The sequence below is a fragment of the Coffea arabica genome, chromosome 6c (genome assembly GCF_036785885.1).
Source record: "Coffea arabica cultivar ET-39 chromosome 6c, Coffea Arabica ET-39 HiFi, whole genome shotgun sequence".
In the NCBI taxonomy this organism is placed as follows: domain Eukaryota; kingdom Viridiplantae; phylum Streptophyta; class Magnoliopsida; order Gentianales; family Rubiaceae; genus Coffea; species Coffea arabica.
This window is the reverse complement of record NC_092320.1, coordinates 18,645,902-18,666,084: the sequence shown is the minus strand read 5'-3', so window position 1 is coordinate 18,666,084 and position 20,183 is coordinate 18,645,902. Positions and strand designations below refer to the sequence as shown.

The 20,183-nt window shown below is 33.4% G+C and overlaps 1 protein-coding gene across 1 annotated transcript; it reads right to left on the bottom strand.

Annotated features, from left to right (window-relative positions):
* Positions 1 to 801: 801 nt before the first annotated feature.
* Positions 802 to 4,107, bottom strand: LOC113691926 (BTB/POZ domain and ankyrin repeat-containing protein NBCL-like). Its single transcript, XM_072053230.1, has 4 exons — positions 3,372 to 4,107; positions 1,450 to 2,410; positions 1,260 to 1,295; positions 802 to 1,029 (listed from the first exon to the last, which is right to left on the bottom strand). The coding sequence occupies exons 1-4, from the start codon at positions 3,852 to 3,854 to the stop codon at positions 1,010 to 1,012; spliced, it is 1,500 nt and encodes a 499-aa protein (XP_071909331.1). The 5' UTR covers positions 3,855 to 4,107; the 3' UTR covers positions 802 to 1,009.
* Between the last annotated feature and the right edge of the window lie 16,076 nt (positions 4,108 to 20,183).

The following is a 20,183-nucleotide window of genomic DNA, read 5'->3' as shown; positions in this document are numbered from 1 at the left end:
TGTACCAATGAAAGAATCCACAGCGTTCAAGAACATGACCCTTGCCCCCCCACCACCATCCCTATTCCTTTTCCCCCAACAGAAAATCCCGTTTCCGATGCTCTTTATCTAGGGACTTAGAAATGGCCTAGAGAATGGGTGGGGTAAAAGAAAATGTACAGAAGCTTCAACTATCCTCAACCAGAATTTAGTGGTTAAATTAAGCAAGAGAATGTTCAATTCCTAGGGTTTCATCTCTTTATTAAGTTTTTCAATAAGTTAGAAAGCTCAAAAAGGAAAGAGGAGGAGACAAAAAAGAGGATTATGGAAAGAATCCGGCATTAGATATACCAAAAAATTGAGCTGTCGTGTGGTCACATTCAATGTTACCTTCATGCAAGACAGCCAATCAATTTGTCCCAATCCAACCCATGTCTTTAAAAATATCTAATTAGACACAATTAAAGCCAATCAAGTTTCTCCCAACCCCCATGAAGGCATTAGGGAAAGAAAAAAAGAGTAAAAGCAGAAAGACAGCTCATTTCCCTCATTTGCATTATTAAATGTCCCAATGTCCAAACAAAGCCCTCAATGAACTAAAGCCCCACCACCACAAGAAATCAAACATCCGTTTAACTTATCATATCAGAGTGTGCATATGTATACTTCTAACTTTTTACCACATAGCCAATTCATTATGGTGCTATATTTACATAATATAAATTGTAGATAAAAATATTACTAAATGGCAATAATAATGAATATATGCTTCGACATCTAATAGTTATTCTATAGTGTTATGAGAGGTTGGCACTTGGTTGAGGAGACTAGAAAAGTAAAACTAATAGATCATTGAAAATTGTCCATGACATTAGATGTACCAATAAAAACAAAAGGAGTTGACAGGCCGGGGATTGAAAAGATTGATGACCTGCGTCCTCTCCATCACTCAGCAAAACTTGGATTCTCCTTGTCCCATCTGGTGAGAAAAATTCCATCCATCCCTAATTGCCACCACATGCACTGCGCATCATTTATCATTGGAAAGACCTAGAAAATATTAAAAAAAAAAAAACCCACCACAGAGAAATAATAGAAAAACCCAAAACCAAAAAGAAAAAAGAAAAAAAAAATTAACCAAGACAGAAGAGTAAAAGTAGCGAGAACAGAGTTTTTTTTTTTTTAATATAGAGAACCTAAACAAAAGCAGACCGAAAAACTGACAAAAGATTATATGTTGACTCAAAATATAAAATAAATCTTCATGGGTTTTGATCAACCTTTTTGTGCTTGTCCGTCCATCCCACTTCTGAAGGCTGGCCAATAAATCAAGAAAGATAGGTTCAAAGAAGAGGAAGAGAGAGATAGAGAAAGATCTAGAGAGGGTTCTTCCACTTCCTCGACAGTTGATGAAGCTAAATTACTAATAATCATGAGAATGATGGTGATAAATCGATGGATCACAACCACCTTGGGAACCATGGCGACTCAAAGCTTCTCTTTGGCTACCGTGGCTACTGTGATGTTCATCTCCGTCAGTCATCTTGCACCCCATTTGGCCAGCTGATGCAGCTGCACCAAGATTCAGATAAACCATTCTCGAATCAAGATTCAAGTTGGCCATGTTGCCACTGCTACTACTACTCGTATGCTCCTCGCTCATTGGAGGGTAGATTGTAGCCGAAGCTGGCGCATTTGCATTGCCTTCCTCCCGAGAGATCACCATAGCAGCTGATTGAACTAGCTCCAGACAAAGCCTGAGCTTGTTTGGTTCGATATGAGTTAGCCCCGGGACAGAACCCTTGAATAGAAAATCAGAAGTTAGGGTTCGAAGGATGTCTAACGGAGTGATCCCATCGACAGTTCGGACATTTGGGTCGGCATGGTGGTCAAGAAGGACCGCCACCATGTCTGGGGACACCATTTCGGCTGCAATGTGAAGTGGGGTTTTGCCTGCTGGCCCAGCTGGGTAGTTAACATCAGCAGCTCCAAGCTCAAGCAACGCTTTTACCACCTCTCGGCTACAATTCTCAACTGCATAATGTAGGGCCAATGCATCATCCAAATTAAGCCCTTCTCCCATTACCATAAGCTTGACAAGTTCGACGTCAGACGAGTCGAGTGCCCGTCTCATTCGGCGAATTTTCTGGCCCTCGAGCTCAGCTGCAGCACTGATATCATGGTTGTGGTGGTGGTGGTGGTGAGGCATCAGAGATCCTCGAACAAGCGATGTTTTGAGGCGGAGCTCTTCAATCTTGGCTACTACATCGATGGGAAGGTGTTTAGCAAGGACTTCTGGTGGTAGGCCAGATTTTGCTACCAAATGTGAACAAGTAGTCCAGAGTTGGTGCATGTCTTGTTTTCTTGAAGCTATTAACACTTTCATGACATCTTCAATTGAGGCCTTCTCAACCATGCTGGCCAATTGCTTCTGAAATATGTACCAAAAATAAATGTGGTCTGAGTTAAGTACTAACAAAATAACAAATTAGTGGCTAGCTAGTCATTTCATAGATTTGACATGTTATGCAGAAGAAGTTGCAGAATTGGTTTAAAAAAAAAAATTGCAGAATTGGTTGAGTTGAGAAGCCATGTGTTTGTGCGGAAAGGTGATGCTGTAGGGTGGGCTAATATATTGTTCATTTTTGCACTCTACCTAAAAATCCAAATGAGGAAAGTAAAAGAGTTGTTTGGGAAAGATTTGGTTTAATCACTGTTGAAAGACAAGACTAGAAATCAAAGACGCAAATTTGGAAAGTAATGGGTTTGGAACATAATGGAGAAAGCCCAATTCAAGAAACTACTAGTACTACAAGTGTAACTACATGAAATCAAGACCAAACTTATTATCAAGTGAAAAATACAATGAAACCGCCTTATTTTACTCAAACTCGGAGTTTTCACAAAAAAAGGAAGAAAAACAACAGACAAGAAAATGATGCTTCATGCTTGCTTATACACCAGCTCGTCTCTGATGCATAAGCTTGAAAGACGGTATAATCGAAAGAAAACGAAGACAAGTAGTAGTTTGATCTGATCATCATCAGTGCTGGCTGCCACACAACTGATGAAAGAAATCTAGTACTCACTGACAAAATAAAAGAACTACTAACTAGATTTCTCAGACAAGGAAACAACAAAAAAAAAGAAACCACTAATAAACACAAACAATTTCCACCCAAGTATCTATATTATACTACACAACTATTCTCCCCCCCCCCCCAAAACACAAAAAAAAAGAAAAAAAAATGAAAAATCAAGAATCCCGTTAACCCGAAATCTTTAGGCAACCTTTGGGTGTTTTTTTCAAAAAAAAAAAAAAAGAGTTTGTAGAAAAAAGTTTTGGAAGAGAGAGCGACACGGGGTGCGAGCGTGGAAAAATTAAAATTAACCTGAGTGAGCAATGCGAGCTGTTCAACACCAAAAGATCTAGCGGCAGCGAGAGTATCAAGAGCAAGATCAACGGCTGAGGTGCAATGTGTGTGCCAACATCCTCTCTCACCACAATTAGGCCTTGGCTCATGTTTCTGAGGCACAATTGAGACTTGTCCACTATACAAAAACTGAAGCATCAGCAAGAAAACTTCATACCCAACCGAGTTCACTGGTATCACCTGCGAGTTTGACCCTCTCGGGGACGATGCCAAGGCGCCGGCTGGGGCGCCCATCCTCGACCCCGATGGGTCCAGACCCGCCGGCGTGTCCGGCCCACAAAAGAATTTCCTAAAGAATAAGCTCCTGGCTGCAAGAATACACCTGTGAGCATGGACTAAACGACCCTCTACGCTGAAGGTTACATCGCTGAAAGCTTGACCGTTGATCAGCAGATTCAGATAGTCTAAGGATAAAGATCTTAAGGAGTCCTCTAGGGACATTTTTCTTTCTTCTTTTTTTGTTTTGCTTTCTTGTTTCGCTTCTTAGTTGCTGGTAAATGAACTAAATAGTTGTCTTCTTGTAGACGATAGATAGGACGAAGAGGAGGAGAAGAAGAGAGGAGGAGAAAAAGAGAGAGCGATAGCTTAGCTTTAGCTTTACTTAATCATTCATCTTTTTTCTTCTTCCCTACTTCTTGGTTCTATTCTAGTACTTGTCTATTTTGATGAAGGGAAGTACTGATAAGATGAGTGAATATTTCACACTATTTCTTGTGGATGGTCAGATATTTTTGGGAGAGAAATAGGAAGAGAGAGAGAATTTGGGGGGGGGGGGGGGGGGTGGTGGAGGATGTGAGCAACTGAGCAATATGGATGGCCGTTCTGGGCGGCTGTTATATTTTTTTTAAACACGGGAAAAAAATAAATGAGTAGTAGTAGAAGATTACAAGTTAGTGGGGGGTTTTTAATTGTTTGACAAATATGTAGATTAATTTTAAATAATTGTTTTTAAAATGTAAGATTGGAGAGTTGAGAGGGAGGATTTAGAGGATAATTAAATTAAGTCTGATAAGATATTGTAGCTCTCATGTTGCTTCTGCCTAATTAGACAAAAGAGAGAAAAAAGAATGGTATAAAGTTCATGCTGTTTCTTTGGAGAGGATGGACAGAGAAGAGCAGCACATGGAGTTTGGAGTTCTATAGTGTAAATCTTGCGGTTATAAATTAATACTCGTCCAAAATTGTGCATTAGATTTTGCTAATTTATTCATTTTGGCAGAGAAGAGTGCTTTTTATTTTTTTTTCTAATAATTCGTTTATTTACAAAAGCATCTTATATAATTCGAGAGTATATATTTACTGCATTATAGTGCACTTCTAGCTCTTGCATTTTTCCCTTGACAAATTGTCGGTAGAAAAGACTTGACTTTGCTCACCTTGGTTAAAGGTTTTCTAGAATAGTATGTGACTATCATCTCATAACCAGTTATGGCCACCCCAACTAGTTTTCCTTACAAAAAAGGTTTTGTGCTTATGGCCATCAGAAAAATCGCCAATCTTTTTCTAAAGTAGGGATATATCCACTTATTGTTTGAAAAGTAGTAGTGATTCTTTGTGTATATCTTGATAACATGTACGTGTTTATGTCCTCTGACTTATTAGTAGTAATTTGAATCTAATACCTCTAATTTATGGAATCTCAATCTGACGACTGAGATAATAAATAACTTTATGATATTATATACACTTTTTTTTTTTTTGTATGAATGATGAAAAGAAACGAATACTACCACTTTATATTACATGATCCACATAATTTGTAATTTGTATATCCTAGTAATCAGGGTACACTCTTTTTTGTCTACAAATCATAACATAGCATCGTTTATTGAGAAGAATTATTTTCATAGAAATTGATTTTATACTTTGAAACTTATTTTTTAAAGGGATTTATGAAAATAAAAAATATAGGCATCTAGTTTTGTAATAATTACCTACAATTAACTATGATAGTTATGAACATAAAATAAAATTTAAAAAAAAATAATATGGTTTGGCCAATTTACCTTTTCTTGTAAAAATAGTTACTTCAAGACAAAAAAAAGCAACGCTATAAGGAGTCTTAGGCATTATATATAAGAAGATGTTGTTGAAATATTTGATTATAATGCTTGGAAGAAAAAGATCTCATCATTTCCTACTGAATAGAAAGTGCAAATATGTATACTTCACGGTCAAATTATAGTAACATACAACCAAAGCAATTTGTTTTACTATTGATATGCGCAAGAAATTAAACCACAAATATGGAATTTTTAAATAATACCTTACAAGTATTAAATTTAAAATTCTGGCAAAGACTACCCGGAACCTGAGCTGAGCATGCATTTTTAAATTGGTTTTGCAAACAAGATAAATCAATCTGTCACTCAACTTTATCAATATATTCTCTTTCATGGGCTGATTAAGGTAAATCACTAAATCTGGCAGTACCAGTAGTATTTCCCTTACATACAACCTCTTGTTTATTTGAATGTCAAAAACTGGAGGTCACTTCACAGTTTTTGCCCAACAAGATATGCCTAGTCTTGTCTATCATTCTTTCTCTTCTTTATTGAGGTCAAGTCAGGTCAGTTACATGGATTTGTTATTCTAGAATGCAGGCTTTTTACTTATCGTTCAGAATTGGCTTTTTAAGAATGAAACCTTCGTTGTTCTAGAAATATTAAACCTTATGGACCATAAAAGTGGTTGCCAGTATGTTTAAATTAGCCTTCACAAAATTTCTTTTTTTTTTTTACTGTCAATAATTGCTATACATGAGAAACCCATCTTTTGTCAATGAGATCTTCTCAAAATTAGCCTTCCCTCTTTTTACGCTTCCACTTTTCTTTACATCTTTTTTATCCCTAAAATTTAAATCTTGAGTCTAGTAACAAAGGGAACTCTAAGAGTCACGTCGTCCTTACCATCCAGTCAACTCCAGTGATTCTTATAAGTATCTAAACGCCTCAACAAATTTGTTTTCGCTCATTGAATAGATACTTAAACGAACCAAATGCCTGAAGAAATTTGTTAATGGTTATCTTCAAATGCCCTGAGGTTAGCTCAGATTAAATTTATCAGCTTGAAATCTAAGCATCCGTTACTTTAGAAGTCAAACATCACGTAAGGGGAGTATCTAGGATAATGATGAGAACTAGGTCTCATGCCCTCAAGAAGCAAGTTATTTGTTCATAAAATAACTTGTTTAAGTCAAAACAACAAACTTATGGAGAGTAAAGATACATCTTGCGAAGAAATAACAAATGTATAAATTTCTCTATTTTATGTGAAATTCCGTTTTTCTTTTAATTGCTCAAAAATTAAGTTTTTGGATAAAGATAATCCCTTCAGTTGAATTAAGAAAGGATATTTTCATGGTTCAAACACTTGTTGACTCCCTTAATTGACACACATATATAGACAATGAACAAAATTTTGATTAGGTGCTTTACCATAGAGTTAACTTCTGTAAAATCAAACCAACTATGTGTTCAAAGGGTGATTGATCGAGGGGATTTGTCGTTATGTAATACACTGGTGGAATGTGTCAAACACAAAAGACAACTGGATTCTTAGCCTAAATCAGGATTTCCCTGAGACTTTTTTTTTTTTTTTTTGGAAAATAGAAATCATAGAATTAGTAAATAGTTACTTGGAAATCGTAGAATTAGTAAATAGTTACTTGCATACAACACTTCTAAAAAGGCAAATTTTCTGCTCTTGTATACATTCAAGCTATACTCAATAGAATGATATTGGATTTTCACAAACTTAAAAGTGCAGGAGGAAAATTGCATCTGAAAATAGAATTCCCTTCTGTGTTTTCTTTATCTTTTGAATTGAAGATTTCTATATGGACAATGTTTTGTCAATGTCAGAGCAATGAGATAAATGACTGCAACCCTACACTAAAACTAATCCAAAGATAACTTTGTCCCCATAAAACAATACGAAGGAAATGCCAATAGATTAGAGGTTGAGGGAGTTTAAGCTCCAAAGTCCAAACAAACAAAGCCCCACAAAAAAAAGCCCCTTATCCTTCTCAACAGTGCTTTGCTGAACCATTTGTGCAGATTCTACGGGGAACGGCTACCTCAATGAAAGCATCCACAGGAAATTGAAATGCCAGCAATACCCAAAAAAAAAAAAAAAATGCATCCAATAAAAAAATTGGTCTTACATGATCAAGCATGTGATCTCCATTTGGTCCAAAAAAAAAAAAATTAATGTGATCTTTATTACTAACATTAATTATTTACATGTGGCCAAAAGAAACTGTGACAATAATCTGGAGAGAATTGCATCTATTGATTGTTACCAGGAAAAAGTGGGGAAATGGTACTCGATTCTTTACAAACTGTGTACTTTCTGTTAGTTGATACAGCATATGATCTCTTATACGAACATCATTTACATCTGGCCAGATTGTTTGCACAGCCATTCTCTAAAGAAAAATTGCTACTTTTTTCGTGAATATATTTTCCAATCACCTTTTTAACTCACATATATTAAATCGTTACAGTAATTTTTCTAAAAAAAACCTAGAAAAATGCAATCCAAACACAACCAAAAATTTTGTGATAATAGTCTGGAGAGAATTGCTTGCCAATAAGCTGATTAATGCTTGTCTATTAATTGTTACAAGCAAGAGAGAAGGTAAATGGTACTCAATTCTTTGCAAACTATGTACTTTCTGTTAGTTGACACAGTATGATATATGGATGTCTTGAAGTAGAGGGTCCCCATTCCTCAAAATAAATAAATGAATAAATGAAGGGACAGGGTCCAAGAAGACATTAAGAAACCAGTGTCCCTCCCAAAAAAAAAAAAAAAAAGGCTTCTGCAATTGCAATAATGTAATTCCAAAAACAAGTTTTGTGGCTTAGATCTAGCCACATTAAGTAGCTTCAATCTGAGCTATTCATTGCAAATTCATTTATGAAAAAAACATTTGCGTCCCCTTTCATTACTATTGAATAAAGATAAAAGAGAAAATGAAAGACAGAGAGAGGTCGAAAGACTTGAAGTAATGGAAAAGTTTGCTAAAATTTAATGCTTTAAAAGAAATGCTTAGAAAGTGCAAAGTTGAAATATCCCGATTATTATGCATATTGGAAAAAATTTGAAATATCATGTTATAAGGAAAAAATTGAAAAATAATTATGAGATATTGTAATTTGTAACGGTGGATCAAATAAAAGTATCGTGGATCACTTTTATTTTCTGTCTAAAAAGAATAATATACCAAAATTTTGTTCAATACAGGAGTACAAATTCTGAAATTCTATTTTTGTCGTCCCCAAATTACAAAAGAAAACAAAACATCACTTCCCAGAAAATTTTGAATTTCTTTTCCCAACACTATTGGTACCACTTTTATTTTCTTGCCTACAACAACACATAAATTGAATATCAAAAATAACCAGAAGAAACATATTGGTGGTGATTATATACTTATTGTGCAGTATGAATCCATTATACAAAATATATATAATTTTGTTTGATGTATTATCCTAGGGGAAAATTACAAAAACCATACCTTTGTTTTACTCGTAGTACAGAAAAAAAAAATTAAATACTACCAAAAGAAACGAGAGAAAGAAAAAGAAAATGGAAAAATGGGAAATTAAGAGGTCTAGGGGAGCTAGGGTGTGGGGTATAGGGGAGGTTTGGGCATAGGGAACCGTGTCGGCCGGGTCTCGGGGGTCATATTGGGACCGCTGCCAAGAACTTGTAGTTAAATCCGGGTTTAGGACTGTCATGCACGTGCGACATGACCTGACACGTGCTAAAAGTTTTTCTTGAAAATTAAGCCAAAAATAAATGAGTAATTAAACAAGGTGCTGGTAATAATTCCCAGCAAGCTTTACTTTTTATTTGGATTGCTATTTTTTTAAAGTTTTTATAGAAAAATATTCTGTAATGATTTGATATATATTAGATAAAAATGTGATATATATTAGAAAAATGTATTTACGAAAAATGTAAAAAATTTTTTAAAGGAAAAAAAATCCAAACGAGTCCGTGATACTTTTTAAAATTTATTTTCTCCTAAACACATTCTGTGAGGGTGAATTTTGAAAAGTGAGACTTTTTAAAATAAATTTCTAAACGACGAAAAGCATATTTAGCGAATGTAATTTTTTCGTAAAAGACGCATTCACTTAATGCTTTTTAAAAATTGTATAATTATGTATTTCTTAAACAACGCATGTAGTGAATGCATTACTCAAAATATGCATTTACTACATATGTTTTTTTTAACTTTTACTATTTGACAACTCTTATAAAACATAAACACGATTTGGGAATTTCTTCTATTTCTTGATATTTTTTTATTTTATATACATCATATTAAATAAAAATTTTACAGTAAATAATGCAATTTTAAAAAATATTTGTCAATCCAAACCAATTTGTTTCTTTTTCCGTTTTTGGTGTTTATACTTTCACTAGTACTCATACAACAACTTAAAAAAAGCAAAAAAAAAATGTTTGGCCAAAAAAAAAAAAGTATGGTTAAGAAAGCTTGTGGGATGTGTTGTTTTTTACTCTCACAAACAAAAGAAATCCATTGGATTGACAACACATTACTGACTGTCTTATGATATGAAGTCGTCCGATTTGACATTTGACTTGTCATTTCAAGGTCCCCCATCCCACCCATCTCTCCTGCTGCCCCTGTCTTGTACCTGTATTTGGTATGTATTATACTATATGTATGTACGATGCACATATACGTATTTTATGATATGTCTTTCGTGTATAATGTTTAACCTAAATCCTTTATCTTTTTTTTTTCTATTACTTTTTAAGTGTTGTTGTAAATTTGCCCCATTCATTTGACAATTTTCAACTTGACATCTTCAATAGAAAAACATATACTTTTACCACTGGCCTTAGACAGATCAGAAAATTTTTTGCATGTTTAGACCAAAGAATTTTGAGAGTTGACAAGTGAAGGCTTCTTCAGATTAGCAACAATGTTATGATTTCAAATGCCAAAATTAAGCTACGCCAATCTAGGGAACTCTTTTATGAAGGATGAAGATTGCTGCTTTTTCTCTAAGTAGCTTTTCCAACTACAAATGTTCAGGTTACCGTTTGGATGCCATAATTTGGGAAAATTTTTTTAAATATTTTTTTTGCTTACATCATATATACAATTTTCGATTATCTTTTTATATCACATAAATTATATTATAAAAAGTGCTACCATATTATTCCAAATAATTTTTTTCAAACAATCTCGTATCCAAACACACCTAAATACATGAAACGAAAGTTTCTAACATTAAGCAGTGAAACACTCCCAGCCAAGGAATTCGTCTTACAGCACTATTTTTCCTTTGCTAGTTTTCAAGAAGAATGAACAGAAAAATAAGGGAAAAAAAAAACAAGTATGTTAGACTACCATACTTTGTATAGTAGTAAGATGTGAACTTGTTAAGGCAAATTATTTATAATGACAAGCAAAATTTGTATTAAACTTTTCTAGATTGATCAATTATGCCCGTTGGATGGTAACGGGCCCGTTTGGCAAGTGAGTTTTTTGGGTGTTTGTAAAAAACTTTACTGTAAAAGTTTTTTAAAAAATTTTTGAAGTGTGTAAATTTTTGAATATTTTATAGTGTATAGTTTAAAAATTTTAAGAAATTTTTGGAGGTTACTATAATTAAAGTTTTAAAAAAACTTGTAGCAGACAAACTTGGCAAAAAATTCAAGTGCCAAACAGGGCCGTTGATATATAAGTTTGAACCCACATCTTTAACTCATATCACCAATAATCTGAAGAAAAGACATGCATATTTTTGTGATTCAACAGACCAATGACATATAAGATGAGATCACTTCTAACTTGTTTAAGCCGGGGAGTTTTTAGATAGTTTTCTGGTGCATGATTAATTGTTATGTTTTCTTAATATATGATGTGAAAAATGAAAACGACGTTATTTTATTTAGACTGTTTCTGTTTTGTTCAAATATCTAATACAGCTACTTAACAGTAGTATGGATATGTTCTGCTCCTCACAGGATCCAGATACTAAACTTAGCAATTGTATGAGAATTAGGTGTTTAAAAAAAAATATATGAGAATCAGGCCAAGTTACAGTTGAAGACTTAACTGCATGAATTGTGGAAACTCCAAAGATGGAGTTGGGTCAAATTTGCATGTTTAATAACAATTGAGGGACCTTCGCTCCTGTTTGGATTGTTATTTTTAAAAAAAAAAAGAATTTTTATAAAAATATATATTATAATTGTTGTAATTTAACATATATGAAGATAAAAAGTAATTAAAAAATATATTCATAGAAAATGTAAAAAAATTTTCTTGAAGGGGTGATTGTATTTGTCACTTCCTTTGTGCTTGTAGTACAATACTTATATTTTCAAACATTATTGTAAAGATATTGGGCTTCAGGCTGTAGTAAAACGAATAACGTCCTCACACGAAGAGGGCAAACGTGGGTCAAATGAAGATATCAGTGCATGCTTGATTTTTTGAAATTGAAAAGAAAACAATTCATATAGTATTATCATAGTAATGTTTGAATATGAATGAATGGCTATGCTGATCTTTAACTTTTCTATGCACTTCCCAATCTCTAAACCGCATTATTATTTTGTACCTCAATTTTGTGGACTATATTATTAACCATTTATTTTAGCTTGTATTTGCTTTCATCTTTTATAATGAACACAAACAAACACACACAAGCCACTGCATTTTACATGATTGAGGAGCATGTTCTTGATTTCATTATGCAAGCTAGCCCATAAATCATTTGAGAGCTAGGAGACAAGGGTCAATTTCTCATGGCTTTACCTCAAGCACATTGACCCTTGTAGGCATCTAGTCAACGGATTATTTTGGACATTTTCTCCCTGGACTCTTGTGTGCTGGTGATTTGATGTTGGTGAGCTGTGATTAGATATTGGAAAAAGGATTGAAGTTCCATTTAGGGGAAGTGGGTGAAAATTTCAAAATATTCTCTGCTTGTGGTGAGTTAAGGGTCAAAATAGTTAGAATTGGTTTTCCATATGTACAAAGGAGCTAGGAGGGGTACTAGTGGGTTTTAGTCAGCTCAGCTCAAGGCCTTCCCATTCATTTGGGAATCATCAAATTGCACATTCCACCAATGAAGTCTCTTTGAAATCTCTTATGATGGCCCTCAAACTTAGAGTTTTGGAGGAGACACAATTGTGTTGTATATTTCAATTGGAAGGTCGGCCAGCTTTGACTTAGTGAAATGATGTGCCAAAAGCTGCATATAAAACGTATAGGTTTGACAAAAGTATATATTTGGTACGCAAAATAATTACAGATGGTACGCTTATACAAATGCTTGTCTCTTCTCGGTCTTGGTGGATATAATTGCTCAATAGACTCCATAGGATCCCAATCTAATGGCGGTGCAACACAAGAAACATTTTATTCCAAACATCCACTCAAAAAGGTAATATAAAGTATAAAAATGATCAAAATAAAGAGTTAGGTACCTTGCCATAGAACAAAATACTTTTAACGTATCATTGGCTTTGTTTCGAAGACAAGTTTTTTGTCAAATTTGTTTGTTACAAGTTTTTTAAAAACTTTAACTACAATAACCTCAAAAAAATTTTCAAAAATTTTTAACTATACATTTTAAAATATTCAAAAATTTACACATTTCAAACATTTTTTTAAAAACTTTTACAGTAAAATTTTAGACAAACACCCAAAAAACTCACCTGTCAAACGGGGCCATCATTGTGTTCTTAAAAAACAGGCATTGCCCGGATTCTAAAAGGACAACAACTTTTGCAACTTGAGCCTTTTAAATGTCTTGTGTAGCACAAAGTGCTTTTTTTTTTTTAATACATTATGGTAGGCATTCTTATATATGTAGAGAAAATTCAAATATCCACATGTAATTCATTCATGTAAAGTCCATAAATTTAAAATCAGGTGGCGTTTTGGAATGCTTAAGAGCTTAGTGGCACAAGAAATCAAAAGATCTTAAGTCAATTCTGCACTTTGTAAAAGTGTCATATCTCATGCTGCTCTCATCTTAAACAAAAGCTACTTCTTCTCTAATACTGTTGAAAATAGTTCTTTTGAAAATGGATTAACCATTATGCATCCACTGTATTTTCATAGAAGGCTAAAGCGTGTCAAGGTTTTGGCTAATTTAATCTGTAGAGTTAGTAAAGATTAAACTAGAATAAAGATAGATTAGTCGTTTGTAGTCCCCAGGTTTCGACAAGTTGGGACAGAATCATTAAGATAATGCATTTATTAGTGATTAGCTTGCCCCATAGGTTTCCTAATAAGGGAAAAAGTTGCATAATAATTGTACGGATATATTATTCTTAGAACTCAGAAATGAATTGTTGATTCCACTCCTAAAACAACAAGAAATGATGGGAGATAGATATTTTAAAGTGTTCAGAAGTTGGTGAATACTATATTATGATTTAGGAGATAAAAGTGAGAGCAACACTACTGTTCTTATGAATAGAAAACCCTTCCCAAAAAAAAAAAAAAAAAAAGAACTGCTGGATCATAATATGTTATTTGAGATTTTTTGATAATTTGGGATCAAATGCTGAAGCCCCAGCGGAGCATCTTTTATAGTGTTAAAGGTTAGGCCCCCATGTAACCACTCTATTACAAATGTTTAACCAAATACAAAAATACACTATTGAACTAATAATATATGATTTAACTAGCCCAAAATATATACTCTTCTGTCCCATAAAGATAAGATCATTTTTTTTTTTTATGTCTGTCCCAAATTATAGGATTATTTCTTTTCCTTTTTTTTTTAAAAAAAAAAAGTAGTTAGTTTGTTATATTTCACTAACATACCCATATTTAATGTACATAGTTATTAGAAATTTTTACAAAAAAAAAAAAAAATTAGTTGCCTTCTAATGGCTTCAAATTGAAAATTTTGATTGTTTGGCAATTCTATTCTTGCTATTCACTTTAGTCATACATGTAACATTAATTAGATTGATTCTTGCATTGAAAAGCTAAAGTACTCTAAGTTTTGAGAACAATATAGTAATATGTGTCTCTTACTTTGAATGAATGATCTGATATTAATAAGGGATGTTTGAGGAAAGTACGAAGAAAAAATAATTATTGCATCTGTATTAACTAATTTTTTTTTAATTTGCGTAAAAAAAAAAGAAATAGACCTATCTTTATGGGACGGAGGGAATATATATATATATACACAGATAATTTCTGTTTATTACTTGTCTATTGTACATTTGTTAGATGTAAAGTACTCTGTAAACTAAAAGATTTTACCAAAATCTGAAGCTGTCTGTAAGGAATTGAATCTGAGTAAAATAGGGACAGCTGAAGGGACTAAATCTAACATTTTTTACATTCTAAATCATACCTTTCATGCTATTAGCACTAATATTTATGCAAAGTGGGAATTTAAAATAATGTAAGTTCTGAGTTTGAACTTAGTCCCTCCAACAGCATTCTGGCACATGTTTATGTATTGATTATCGTGGGTCGGAGTGGCTTGAATAGGTGGGTACACAGCCTTGCTTATATCCATGGTTCTATGATTAATTTCCAAAAATGGAAAGGATCTACAGATGAGATGTAATGATTCATTCCTTGCTTTATTGGGGAAATTTTAAAACAAGTATATTAAACTTGTTTACTTTGAGAAAGGGGCCATAAAAGGAGGCACCAACTGTAAAAAAGAAACTAGCAAGTGGATCCAACTTCAAGAATTAAAAAAATATGAGGTGAAACTGTTAAAGTGGTGACTTTTAAAGTTTTATAATGATTAAGGTCCCTACAATACCAAAAAAGAAAAACAAGATTGATTTAATTAATTGCTTCGAATTGAAATGTAGTCGGCCATTCCAAGGAATCGATTCTTGATTTTCCATTTCCATTGGGTAGTACTACATATTAACAGGGTAAGGGATATTGTTTATGTTATCCCAATTGACTCATATTAATATTATATTACCAACACTAATATTATATATATATATATATATATATATATATATATATATATGCTTCTACAATCTCTCTCGTTTAGATGTATACGAAGAAATCTTTGTTAGTAGAACAAAGAAGCCAAGGCACCGTTTGGCTCGAAGGAAAGGAAAGGAAAGGATATTGATGAAAAAAGAAAGGAAAGAAAAGTAGAGGAAAGTAGTTTCCACCTATCTTATTTAAATTAAGAATGGCAGGAAAATAAAGGATACACTGAATTTTTGTTTGGATTGAAGAAGTAAAAAAAGGAAAAAAAAAGGTCAAGTGTTAATTTACGAAAAAGACAGAGAAAAAAATGATATTTTAAAAAAAATTAAGTTATTTTAATTAGTTTAGCTTATTTCTCTCCGTTTTCACCCACTTTTAGACAGAAACTATAATTCAATATAACAACTAGACACTTTCCCTCCCTCCTCAAAAATCAGCCAAACACTGAAACCAAATCCTTCAAACTCCTCTCTTTTCCTTTCCCTTCCACTTCCTTAATCCAATTTGTGCCTAAGGCTTAGTTTGGGAGTTTAGGATAGAAAAGAAAAGAAGAGAAAGCTTAAGTCATGAGAGAAGAGAAGAGAAGAAAAGAGATTGTTATGTTGTTTGGGAGTTTTGAGAATTAGTGGAATGATTTTGGATATGGAAGTCATTAAATATTTATTCAAGCCATTTTTAAGGACAAAATAGGCATTTTAGAAAAATTAACAAGCTTTCTCCAAACTTTCTCTCCATTTCTTTCCAATTTGGGAGGAAACATTTTTGTCACTATTCATCCTCTCATTTCCTTTCTTTTCTTTTCTACTTAAAACTATCAAACAAAGAAAAATCACTATTTCTCTTCTTTTCTATCCAAATCATTCACTCCCAAATGAACCCTAAGATAAACGATATTTCCAAGTTGTAAGCCAATGTCATCTAGGTAGAAAGCTTGACACAAAAGTGTCAAGGGCCTTAGTCATCTTGTTTGCTTTTAGGAGAACATATCTCGTAAATGCAAAAGCAAAGGGCAACTTACCAAAATCCACTTTCTTTGACTTCCTCTACTGTTCAAGCAGCCCTGCCATCACACCACATGAAGTGCACGTAATTGATTACAAGTTAGATTGTCATTGTGGCCTCTGATAATTGTGGAGAAGAAAAGATTTTGCTATGGCCTCTTCTTCTCTTACACGCACCACACATACTCATATGATCTCTCTTTGATCAATACACAAAGAAAAACACAAACACACGCAAATTGACTCATAGTATGTTGTCACTTGTCACGAAACCATCTTTACCTTTCAACAATCTCTTCATACAGCTTAATGATACAATGGGACAAGATCGACATATTTTTTTAAAAAGAAAGAGAAAAAAGTCAAGGGCAATCAAGAAGAATGAGGTTCAATTCAACCTAAAAATGTATACATTGATGGAGCTGGGCATTCTAAAGAGGGAGGCAAGAGAAGAATTGTAAAAGAGACCATTGATGAAACTGAAACTAAACTGATGGGGCCCTACACCTTTATCTTGAGTACATATTGAAAGGACTCCATAAGGACCAATAGTTAATGGGCAAATATTTCATGGCTTAATTTCGAAATTTTCTCTAGAAATTTGGAGTTGGACATTCAAAAAAACAAATTTTTTTTTTGGCATAGTATCAGAGTTTAAGTAGTGGACTAATTGATTTGATTTCATATCAAATTTCGGACATGTACATACATAGCAAGGCATCCTGATGAGCTCATTCATAACTCTACAAAACTCTTTTAAGTATTTGTTGTGTAGTAATTGTGAATCTAATGATCAAGTGCATCGATAGAATTAATCATGAGCGTACAAGATAACTTAACACGAATCTCAAGTACTTTGCCCGATTGAATCAATGAATAGGCCCCTTCATAATTTCCTACAATAAGCACACAAATCTGGCATATTCAGTTTGGAATTAATAGAATTAAAAACCAAAAAAAAAAAAAAAAACGATTTAGCAGCTCCAGATGCTCATGGTCATGAAGCTTTGGCTTAACAAAGAAAGAAGATCGGTAAACCCTTTTCAACATGACTGCGTATTTACAGTCTATAATCCACCATAGAAGCCAGTTTTGGTTAAGGATGCCCAGTGAAGTGTTCAACACTGTAGACTTTACAAGCTTGTCTGGGACAAAAGATATGGTCAAGCTATGAAAATTCATGTTTAGAAAGGCAGTCCTACGGCAATATTTTCAAATTCATCCAATCCCTCTTAGCTTTTTCATTTATTGCATTGATCAGCTGGCCGGATATGCATTTGACTCGATCAAAGGCTCAGCTGCAGGAACAGTGAATTTTAGTTGCTGGTCTCTTCACTTTTTTCCTCCTTGTGTATCGTGAGATTTGAACCAGAAGCACCACCATTTTCTTGCTTAGATCTTTTGATTGTGAAATCCACTGATAAAGTAAACCCTGACAATTGCCATGATTTCTAAGCCATAGTGAGTAGAAAACCTCACTAAATAACCGTCAACGAGTGCTTTTTGGGATGATTTTTGTCACTTCTGATTTTCTTCTTCTTTATTATTATTATTTTTTTTAATCTTCTTGACATTCATAAGTCTTTTATCTCAAGAAAAGAAAAAAAGAAATGGCAAAGGTCGAAGAGGACTTAAATAATCCTGCAACCTTTTATTTCAACGAGTATTAAAAGTCTTTTTAATTCTTTGCTAAATAGCAGCATCCATGCAATGATAGTCGAAAGAGCCAGGTAACGATATCTTCTTTCATTATATTCCTGGTATGTTTTTCTTTTTTGCTGTTGAAGCCCAAAATGAAGCTTGGCTTAATTACTTAAGAATTAGCTTGGCTTAATTAAGCTTAATGGACCATAACCTAATTACCCAAACGAATCTTGGACATACATGGGAACATATGACAATGACTACTAGAGGGGCAATATAGTGGAGTGTGCACGTACCTTAGGTCATGACAGAGAAATTATAGCCTTTTGCACTTCACCATCCATATTCCAGGACCTTGTCAAAAGATACATTAGGGGAATAAATCTGTTGTAGTTTCCACTAATTATCCACTTGGGCTGGATTCAAAACCTCAATAATTATAGGGTAAGCACAGTAGAAAATAGATTGCACAATTACAGACCTTATTCCTGATATTGGAGAACTAGTAATGGTTATTGGACCATTATTGCTGAGATTTATTATAATCTCCCCTGGATTTTTACAATTTCCTAACCTCCTCTGTCGTTTTTCTAATCTGAAAATTATCCCTACGAAGTACTAATAGAGAAAGAAGACGGAGATAAATTTAACAGATGAGTCTAGAAATTTTCTTCCATGCTAGCATAATAGGGGAGTCTAAAGCTACCTTGGATAAAATAGGAGAGTATTCAACAGATTCAAGAAAAGTTTGCAGGAGTACCATTTGCTGATGATGAAATGAAAAATGCATAACTACTTTCAAGGCAAGAGCTATATTTATTTTTTCCTGAGGATGGGCGGTCTGTCCCTCAACTTTCCAGAGTTTCAAGAATAGGTTTGAAAATATGCCCTTCTCCTTTGACATTTGTCATTGGCTCCCCCTCCCTGTATTTTGAAAAATCCTCATTTACACTCACATTGGTCATTGGCTTGCTAGACAATCAGTTTGTTTTAAACATCTTTCCTACGGTACCAAATGTTTTAAAGTTACAAAACTGATTACTACTTGAATGAAAAATAATTTACATGTTCTTTCTCTGCATAGTTATAACATCATTTTGGGATAGAATACGGCCACCAATAGTTACAAATCCTAGTTTGGCCACTATGTACTTTGTTTTGCATTTGGCATAAGGCCGTCCACTTACAATAATCTAGTAAATTAAATAATTAGACTTGTGGAGCTCGAAATTTGGTCGAGTGAGCTTGTTCTAGAGTTAGATTCAATTTAACTTTTTGATGACGATATAAAATTATAGAGTAATTCCCAGTGTGAGTGTGTTGGATAGGAGATTATTTGAAATAACACTATAGCAGTTTTTATGATACGTTGTATGTGAGATAAAAAGATAATTAATGATATAAAAAAAAGTGACTGAAAACATATTTATAATATAAGTAAAATACATTTTGAAAAATTTTGGGTGTCCAAATAATGATAATAAATCCATAAATAGACAAAGTCATTTTGGTTACTAATTTATTCTCTATCTACTAAGTTTCGATTCGATTTTCCTATTGTCAAAGTGATCATTATGTTTAAATTCTATAACATCCTTATATTTCTTGAAGTTATAATTTAAAATTGATGATAGGTTTAAAAGATGCAAACTTCTTTCTTTTATTTGGAGAAACTCAATCTTTTTGCTTGTATATCATCATCAAAATTCATGGATTTAGTGCCTCTGACCATTGACCTGCTTTTAAATTATAGTTATCAATACTCAAAAGAAAAAAAGAGGAATAAAATCTCTGAATTTTCTCTTCGGTGAACAATTTCCATTATATTGTTGGTGATTCATTCAAAACCTAATTACTTCTTAATCAAGAGAAGGAATTTCCAGTCTACTACTCTACCAATTAGTGAGAGAAGATTAGCTCCTTCCATCAGAATAAGAACCGTTATTTCTCGTTGCACTTGAAGGAAACAATAGTATGTATACAAGACGCTCAAAAAAGAATACTTCAAACGTGTCTACGAACATCCCTAGATGAGTAACCCTCGGTATAATTCGTGTACATAAAAACATGGAAAGCAATTTCTTTTTCTGTTTGGCAATGAAAAGAATAATTTACTTAACAACAATT

Bases quoted from the DNA above. Each gene is read 5' to 3' on its own strand.
- LOC113691926 (XM_072053230.1), bottom strand. From the start codon at position 3,854: ATGTCCCTAGAGGACTCCTTAAGATCTTTATCCTTAGACTATCTGAAT. The intron at 2,411-3,371 runs GTTAATTTTAAT...TACATATTTCAG, and splicing joins AGCTCGCATTGCTCACTCAG to AAGCAATTGGCCAGCATGGT. The intron at 1,296-1,449 runs GTGGTTGTGATC...TTTATTGGCCAG, and splicing joins GAGTCGCCATGGTTCCCAAG to CCTTCAGAAGTGGGATGGAC.